General features: G+C 50.1%; 1 protein-coding gene and 1 pseudogene across 1 annotated transcript; both read right to left on the reverse strand.

Annotated features, from left to right (window-relative positions):
* Positions 1-586: 586 nt before the first annotated feature.
* Positions 587-1,264, reverse strand: Hbq1 (hemoglobin subunit theta 1). The gene is given in 6 exon segments (XM_036196344.1): positions 587-699; positions 702-744; positions 847-888; positions 890-931; positions 933-1,053; positions 1,161-1,264. Coding segments are annotated over 6 exon segments (426 nt in total). The 5' UTR covers positions 1,256-1,264; the 3' UTR covers positions 587-616.
* Positions 1,265-4,440: 3,176 nt separating this feature from the next.
* LOC118588226 lies at positions 4,441-5,307 on the reverse strand (annotated as a pseudogene).
* Between the last annotated feature and the right edge of the window lie 4,321 nt (positions 5,308-9,628).

Below are 9,628 nucleotides of genomic sequence, written 5' to 3' on the forward strand. Positions count from 1 at the left end.
GGATTTGTAACTCTCTGCCATAGATGTTCACAGTGGAGATGGCCTGAGGCTCCTCTGGGGCCTGGGGACATGTGGAGGTACGAGGACAGGTCCTCCAGCTGCAGGTGGTACTCTGTGTTTCCACCCAGCTCTTTGCCCTTTGCCCTTTGCACCGTATTCTACAGAACCTTTCTTCCTATTCTAATCTAAAGACTGAATTTATTCACTCCCTGCCCACACTTGCCTGCCAGCTACACTTTCTACAGCTCAGAGAACTTTGGCATGCAGGAGGGCCTCCCTTCTCACCTCCAACATAGAAAACAAAGGGTTGAATTAAAATAAAAAGCGTCTTTGTGGAGCAGGTGTGAGCCATGTATGCCTTGTAATCCATGTACGGGTAGGGGGGCGTGGGGGATGGGAGGTGGGTTGGGGATGGGGGTGGAAACAAAAGGCTCAGTAGTTCAAGACCAACCTAGTCTATATTATGGATTTGAGAGGCTAGGCTGGTTTACATAAGACCACAAAACAAAAAACTAAACCAAAACAAAATACAAGGAACTTTCAAAGGAGGTCTGACTCCAGACTTAGCTGTAATTCCCGCCTCTTGGAACCTTTTTTGGGACACTAGGAAACATCCTCAGCGATATTTGGAGACCAGTACCGAAGTCACAAGGCTCAGAAACTTGTCCAGGGAGGCGTGCATCTTGGGGCTGAAGTCTCAGGATAGTGCCGGGCAAGAGTCACCAGCAGACAGTGGTTGAAGAACTGAAGGAAGAGAGAGAACCGCTCTGCCTTTCATTTATCTCTCCCCAACAGACACCCAGACACGAAGGGACACCAATGCAGGCAACCACAGATGCAGCTCACCTGAAAGTTAGCAGGGTCCACACGGAGCTTGCGAGCATGCAGGATGGCTGAGAGCAGACAGAGAACCAGGCAGGTCGTCCAGGTGGGTGGGCAGCGACAGTCAGGGCATCGGCCACCTTTTGGCCATGGGCTTTAACCTGGCCAGAGCCGGGACTCAGGTCCATGTTCGGGAAGTAGGTTTTGGTGGAAGGGAAAGCCACGAAGGTCCTGTGGGAAGACTGAGTTGGGTGCATCCGGAACGGGAGGTGTAGAGAGCCTGCCTTCGCCTCGCGTCATCGGAAGTTGAGCCCGAGGGCACCCGACTGGGTCCATACCTCTCCAAGGCCTCGGTCGCGTAGATTCCAACGTTGCTGCTCATCTTCTTCCATAGCGCGAGAACCAGCGCACGGTCGGTCTGGGACAGAGCCATCTTCACTGAGCTGAGGCGGCTTCGCGCTCTGCTTCCCGCTGTGTGCAAAGATGCCCGGAAACCCAGGCGGCCACTAGGGGGCGCGGCAGCGTTCCAGGTCGCCTGGGTGTTCCCCAAATTCAGGTTCAACTTGGACTTCCAGCCCTTTGTCTCTCTGACCCCTAAAGCCTCACATTTTTAAGTATTTACTGTATGAACAATGGTATCTAATATGTACTACTAACCGTATTACAATGGGTTTTAGTGTACATTTTGACACGACAATTTATCCTGCCTCCTTAGTCCGTAGGATATTTTATAGGTGTTTTTTTTTCTCACTCACTATCGAAAAGGATTGCTTCTTGGCGTAAAACTTGCCCTCCAGGAGCGCATAACCGGTTATACTTGATTCCATCTTATTTTTTTCCTGGAGCACATCTTTTTTCATTATATCCAACATAGTTTAAAGGAGCTGGAGAGATGGCTTAGCAATTAAGAGCCCTGGCTGTTTTTCCATAGGACCTGGGTTTGATTCCCAGCATACACGTCAGCTCCAGTGGATCCAAGCCTTTTCCTCTACAGTCATACAAGTAGTACACAGACATTCATGCAGTCAAAACACCCATAGGAATAAGATAAAATTAAAGAAATGTAAATCTACCTTTAAAATCCCCTTTAAACTGGGTGTGGTGGCAGAAGCACCGGTTAATCCCAGCACCCAGGACTCAGAGGCAAAAGGATCTCTGTGAGTTCAAGACCATCTGGGTCTACATAGGGAATTCCAGGCCAGCGAGATCTACACAATGACACCCTGACTCTCTACCCTTCCCTTAAATCCTCATGCACACAAAATCCCTTTTAATAAATTCCAAATCTGCTTCAAAAATATAATCTTTGCTGGGCAATGGTGGCTCATGCCTTTAATCCCAGCACTCGGGAGGCAGAGGCAGGCAGATCTCTGTGAGTTTGAGGCCAGCCTACTCTACAGAACAAGATCCAGGACAGGCACAAAAACTACAGAGAAACTCTGCCTCGATAAAACCAAACAAAACCAAAACATATATATATTCTTTGAAATGTGCAATTAAGTGGATGAGAAATATTATATGCCTGGATCCAAGGACAAGTTCCTTTGGGGACAGTAACCTTATGGATGCCTATAATGCATCTCAATGATGATAGCAAGAAGCAGGATGCACTCACAGGATGCTATGTGGCATACTACACTAAAGATTTTATTTCTCTCTTTGTCTCTCTGTCTCTCTGTGTGTATGTGAATATGCTTTACCAAGTTCCGGGACTACAGGCATATGACAAAGCCCTGTGTAGTTTAGCTATCTTTGATGTGTACAAATCAGTTACATTTTGTCCATTCACAATGTTATCACAGATAACCACTTCCAGAACTTGTTCCACCTAAACACAGACTCCAGCCCAGTAGCCATAACTGTACGATCCATTCCCAAGGCCCCTGCCACCCTGGAGGGTGCTTACTGTCACTATAGATGTGCTCTTTTTTGATATTTTACAAACATGAAACCATGCAATTTGTGGTCTTTGCTGGATTGGCTTCCTCCATTCAACAGGGTTTTTTTTTTGTTTTTTGTTTATGAGACAGGGTTTCTATGTGTAGCTTTGTGCCTTTCTTGGAACTCACTCTGTAGACCAGGCTGGCCTCGAACTCACAGAGATCCGCCTGGCCCTGCCTCCCAAGTGCTGGGATTAAAGGCGTGAGCCACCACCTCCAGGCCTCCATTCAACACTTTTTTTAAAAAAAGGATTTTTTTTTTTTTAAGATTTGTTTATTATGTACACAGAAGAGGGCGCCAGATCTCATTACAGATGGTTGTGAGCCACCATGTGGTTGCTAGGAATTGAACTCAGGACCTCTGGAGGAGCAGTTGGTGCTCTTAACCTCTGAGCCATCTCTCCAGCCCTCAACACTTTTTAAAAGGATCAGTCACATAGTATAAGAAACTTACTCTTTTGTGTCAATGGCTGAAGAATATTCTATTGTGAGGGGCAAGTGTAGTTCAGCTGGCAGAAGGTTTGTCATTTAATGTGTGCATATGTACATATGTATATATGTGCACATGTATGTGTGTATGTATATAATATGTGTGTGTGTACGTATGTGCACATCCAGCCCTGAGTTCAATTCCCAAGCACTGCACTAACTGGGAATAGAGACATATCTGAAATCTCAGGGCTCAGGAGTTAGAAGCAAGAGGATCAGGAGCTCAGGGTCATCCTGGGCTACATAAATTGTTGGAGCCCAGCCTGGGGTACGTGAAGACCTATGTGAAATGAATAAAAAAAGAAAGAAAAGAAAAGAAAAAAGAGAGGAAGACAGACAGAAAGGTAGAAAGACAGGAAGGCACAGCAGACATTATTGGATGTGTGTCTCCTGTTGCCTACCCGTGTGCTCCTGGGACAGCTCTCTATTTCCTGCTGTTTTCTAGTAGAGCCCACACTAAAGTACAAGCAGTGTTAGGACATCACTGCTTGAGAGGGCCTGAGATAGGAACTCTCCAAACAGGATCATTTGACTCAGGGAGGAAGACAGAGCTGTGAGTGGCAGCCTTGGGATGGACTGAGGCAAGTCTACTGCTGCCCCAGACAAGCATGCTCTGTAGGGAGAAGGCGTGTGTGTGTGTGTGTGTGTGTGTGTGTGTGTGTGTGTGTGTGTGTTGAAAGGTAGCAGGAGAGAAGGAAACTATTCCAGCAAATTCATGTTGAACCTGGTGGGAAGCCCAGGGTAGGAGTGAACCCAGCCAGGTACTGCAGGACAAGAGGCTGTCCACAAACCCTGGGCAGACGACTCTGCTTGGCTCCTCTTCCCCTCCCTCCACTTTCCCTTCTCTTTCCTCCTGCTCTTGTCTGGCCTTCTGCCTCAGCACAGGGGACCTAAGTCCCAGGCTAGGGATGTGTCCCCCTAGACTCCAGAGGCCCTAGAGGCTCTGCTATGGATTGTGACCCCTTTGGACATCATAGAGCAGATGCCCTGCACAGCAGATAGTTACGTTAGCATTCACAGCTGTAGCAAAATTACATTGATGAAGTAGCAACAAAATGATTTCCTGTCACCACAACGGGAGCAAGTGTATTAGAGGGTGACAGCATTAGGAAGGTGAGAACCACTGCTGAGGTCCTGGAGGCTCCCCACACCGCACCTTTGCAGATGCAGACAACTCAGGGACACAGGCTTCTTCCTACTTAGACTTTATTCAAAGACCAAGAGGTACAGGTGCGAGGGAGGGAGGAGGGCCTGGCCAGAAGGCAAGCCTGGCAGGAGGCAGCCCCAAGGCTCCAGCTTAACGGTACTTGGAGGTCAGCACGGTGCTCACAGAGGCAAGGAATTTGTCCAGAGAAGCGTGCACCGCGGGGGTGAACTCGGCGGGGAGGTGGTTGGCCAGGGTCACCAGCAGGCAGTGGCTCAGGAGCTGCGGAGACAGGAAGGGTCAGTCCGTGGCAGTAGATGCCCTAGCTGCCTGGGTTCCCTTTCTGGAACCACTGGGTTCCCTGCCCTGGGCACGAGGGGCCCCACGCCCTCCCTGCAGGTCCCAGATCCTGCTCGAGCACACACCTTGAAGTTGACAGGGTCCACACGCAGCTTGTGAGCGTGCAGGTCGCTCAGAGCAGACAGGGCACGGGCAGGTCATCCAGGTGGCCAGCGGCGGTGGCCAGGGCGCTGGCGACCTTCGCGCCGTGCGCTTTGACCTGGGCAGAGCCGTGGCTTACATCAAAGTGGGGGAAGTAGGTCTTGGTGGTGGGGAAGCTATCGAACATCCTGTGGGAAGAAGGTGGGAGTTGAGGAGGTCACAGGACAGCACAGGTAGGGGCTGCCTGTCCGCTGAGCACCAGATCTGCTTCGGATCCCGTGGTCCTTACAGAGCAGAGGCCCCGGTCTCACCTCTCTAGAGCCTCGGCGCCATATTCAGCACCGTGGCCGCCAATCTTGCTCCAGGCAGCCTTGACGTTGGCCTTGTCCTCCGCAGAGAGCACCATGGTGATTCTTTCCTGAGTCTGTGAGAATCAGAAGTGTGTTGGAGCTGCTGCAAATTGCACCTTTATACCTGGGGCGCCTGGGCCACGCCCTCGAGGCGGCCCTCATTGGCTGGCTAGGGCTGTGCGCTGCAGAGCGAAGCCGGCAGGGGGCTCCGGGTGTCAGGGAGGCAGCGATCGGCCTGGGAACGGGGGAGGGGAGGGGGAGAGGGAATCCTCATCACCCTGTTGGGTGCTTCTCGCTTCTTCTTTTGTCTCCAGTGATGGTGTTTGGGAAGAAGTAAGGGGTCTAATGCCTTGGGCAGAGAAGGAAGTCGCTCAGACAAGCCTGAGCAGTGCCCACCCCCCTCCACCTTGCCCTGGGTCCCAGCTTCTCACTCTCCTTCCTAACCCACACACTCCCTGCTCTGGCCCCACACTCTTCCTGAAACAAGAAGGGTAAGATGCTAGGGACCCACAGAGGAGCCCTCTCCCTGTCTTCTCTCCCCTCTTCCCTCTCTCTTGTCTTTGTCTACCCTCTGCTCTCCTGGATCCTCCTTTCTTTTCTCTCCCTTCGCTCTCCCTTTCCTCCTTTTGTGTGGACAGGTTTTGCTCTGTTGTCCAGGCTGGCCTGGAATCCTTTGGCTCAAGTGAACCTCCTGGCTCAGCCTCCTAAGAGCAGAGAACTGCAGGGGCAGGCCAGCAGACTCCCTGACTCATCTTAGCTGCCCAGTGCTCCCAGTGCTCCCATGGATGCAAGGGAAAAGTACCAAAGAGCTGGTTTTGGTGTCACAGGTGGGGGACCTCAGGTACTGTCAGGGTGAGCCCAGGAATCAAAGGTCAGCCTCTGCAAAGAGAGAGCCCATCTTTGTTGTAGTAGCAAACAATAGCAAAGAAGCAGGGAGTTTAACTGGATGGCGGAATGTGCCTAGTGTGAGGAAGGTTCTGGATTCAGTTCCAGCACTGCAAAAGTAGATGTATGATAAAGCAGAGCATGAGGCGGTGGTCAGTGGAAGCTCCTGGGCTCAGTTCCAACTTCTGTGACTTGGCTTGAGGGAGACAGAGCAGAGGAACTGACTTCCCAACTGGAATCACAAAAGTGTCTGAAGTCCCAATGGCTGCCTGTTTCTTCTTTCTCTCCTTTCTCTCATTCTTTCTGATTTTTCTCTCTTCCCCTCTGTCCATTTCTTTTTTTTTTTCCAGTGTGTGTGTCTGTGTGTGTGTGTGTGTGTGTGTGTGTGTGTGTGTGTGTACAGTTGTTCTGCTGTGATGTTTGGTTTGTGCTTAGCTGGTATGGGTCAAGTCATATTTCAAAAGAAGTGGCATATATTATTAGGACTTTCCTTCTCTGGCTCCTGAGAGGACTTCTTGAAGGCCAGTCCTCCCCAGAGGCCTTGATCAGAGACATCTCTGCACCTTTGCTCTTGCTGTCCTCCCCCACTGCTGCTGCAGAAAGACCCCTGGGACAAGACAGTAGGACCATGCTCTGTTGACATGTCAGGGACATAGACAACTCAGATGCACACACATTTTATTCAGACCAAGAGGCTGGAGTGTAGGACAGGAAGGAGGGCCTGGTCATGGGCTGAGAGGGTGATGGCTGTGTTGCAAGTCTGGGTTACAGTATTTGGAGGTCAGCTCTGTACTCACAGCAGCAAAAAGCTTGTGGGTGTAGCTGTACTGACCCCAACCTTAGATTCAGGGGCTCCCTCCCCTTTGCTGCTCTCCTCCCCCAGACAGGCATCTGTAAGACTTGAGGTCCCACTACCTGGGGCACAGACTTTCATCCTTTTGCAGAACTGCCCAGCAGCATGCTTCCTACTCTTTCCTACCTGCACCTCTACCTTCTGCCCCAGTCCCAGCCTCAGCTTCATCCTGGCTCTGAGGACAAGACCGATAAGATGCTGTGGAGTTAGAGACATACCATGGCCAGAGCCTGGCCCTCTACCTATTCTGTTCAGTCTCTGCTCCCTGAGATCCTTAAAGGTAGACTTAGTCTTTGGGGAGCATAAAAGCAGCCAAATTCCTCTCCTTTTTCTCTCCCCTCCCTACCTCTCCTGTCCTCTCCCTACCCTCTCCTCTCTTCTCTTCTGTTCTCTCCTCCCCTTTCCTTCCCCTCTCCTCCCTTCCCCTCCTCTCCTCTTCTTCCTCTCTCCTCCTGTCCTCTCCTCTTGTCTAGTCTCCTCTCCTCTCCTTCCACTCCTCTTCTGCTCCTTCTCCTCTCCTCCACACCCTTCCTCACTCCTTTCCTGCTCCCTTCCCACATCCCTCTTTAAATCCAGATGTGTTCATTGTTTTAGACTTTGAGGACTTTTGGGCTCAGTCCAAACTTTACCTCAGCCTTCTCTGGGTGGAGAGATATGACAGAGACCCTCTGCCATTGATAACGCAAACAGGGTGTGGAAGCTTGGGTGACTTTAGCTTATATCTTACATGTTTTCCTATATATAAGTACAAATGAGGTGGCTGCAGAGACAGCTCAGCAGTGAGGAGTGCTTGCTGCCCTTCCAGAGGACCTGAGTGTGGGTCCCAGCAGCCATGTGAGGTGGATAGCACCACCTCTAACTCCAGCTCCATTTTCTTGGGGTTCATTACCTTCTCTGACTTCTGTAGGTATCCACACACATGGCATACGTGCAGGCATGCATGCCCACAACTGAAAATAAAAAATAAATCTTTAAAAAATAAAGTGAGTTGGCTGTGAAGGGAACCAAGTTCCACAGGGGAGGGGAAGAATGAACTGCCCAAGTACTCAGAGCAGTCCTTGCCCAGAAAGCCACCCAATGTGGTACTTGCCACCCTCCTGAAAGCTGTATCCCACTGCAACATACACTGGCACCTTGGGGGAACGACCTGGCCCACCTTGATGATGTTCCAAGAACACGATACCCACCCAGTCAGACAGTCAAAGATGCCAGCCCGGAGCCTGTGGCCTCAGACCGAGGACAGGAGAGTTTCTGGCTGCTGCTAACAGCCAGGGAAGCAGAGGGCAACCCCTCAGTGGAGGCTTCTCTAGTGAGACCAGTGTTCAGACTCCCCTTTAGAGCACCTACCTGCATCTGGCTGCAACCTGCTGCTTAGCTGTCCCTCGTGGTGCTGGACTGCAGCTCCACAAGCCATCCTCCCCAGCCTGTGTCTGCACAAGTAAGTCAGGGATGGCGTACACAAACATGTATTCCGTGTTCACGCTGGCTTTTTAAAGACGGGGTCTCACTGGCCTGCAGTGTGCTCTGTAGACCAGGCTGGTCTTGAACTGACAGAGATCTCTCTGCTTTTGTCTCTGGAGTGCTCTGATTAAGAACTTGTGACACCACACCTGTCCCTACATATTCACTTTTGATAAGATGTTTGTCTTGTGTTATTTGTTCTTGTGGTACCTTTTACTATTATGCAGAGATGTATTTTACTTTATTTATTTACTTTATTTTATGGGCATTGGTATTTTGCCATGGGTGTCAGTTCCCCTGAAACTGGAGTTACAGACAGTTGTGAGCTGCCTTGTGTATGCTGGGAATTGAACCCGGGCACTCTGGAAGAGCAGAGCAGTCAGTGCTTCTGGCCCCTGCACCACCTCTCCAGCCCCTGGAGATTGATTTATTGATTTATGTATGTATGTATTTATTTATTTTTGGTGTTTTTGAGACAGGGTTTCTCTGTGTACTTTTGGTGCCTGTCCTGGATCTTGTTGTGTAGACAAGGCAGGCGGTCTCAGACTCACAGAGATTGCTGGGATTAAAGGCGTGTGCCACCACCACCCAGACTAGATTTATTTTTATTTAATTAAACAAATATGTAGCTGAGTGTGGTAGTTTAAATGTAATTCACCCCTAAATTCCCATAATCTCGTAGAGAGTGGCACTATTAGGAGGTGTGGCTTTGTTGGAGTGGGCATGGCCGTGTTGAAGGAAGTGTGTCACTGTGGGGACAGGCTTTGAGGTTTCCTATGCTCAGGACACCTCCTGGTGTCTCAGTTGACTTCCTGTTACTATCTGATGGACATGTAACCAGTACCACATCAGCCTTCATGCTGCTCTGCTCCTTGTCACGATGAGAATGGGATGGACCTCTGAACTGTAAACGAGCCCCCCAAATTAAATGTTTTTTTCTATTAGAGTTGCCATGGTCCTGGAGTCTCTTTACAGCTACAGAAACCCCTAACTAAGACAGCTAGAATGGCGGTGCAATGTTTACATCGTAGCATGTGGGATAGAGAGGCAAGCAGATCTTAGTGTGTTCAAGACCAGCCCAGTCTACAAACTGAGTTCCAGGACAGCCAGGCAGGTATAGAGAGAAATCCTCTCCTATAGGTGAGGCTTGATAGATGGCTCAGCTGTTTAGAGCAATTGTTGCTCTTTCAGAGGACCTGAGTTCAATTTCCAGCACCTACGAGGTGGCTCACAACCATCTGTA

The sequence above is a fragment of the Onychomys torridus genome, chromosome 8, assembly GCF_903995425.1.
Source record: "Onychomys torridus chromosome 8, mOncTor1.1, whole genome shotgun sequence".
Lineage (NCBI taxonomy): Eukaryota > Metazoa > Chordata > Mammalia > Rodentia > Cricetidae > Onychomys > Onychomys torridus.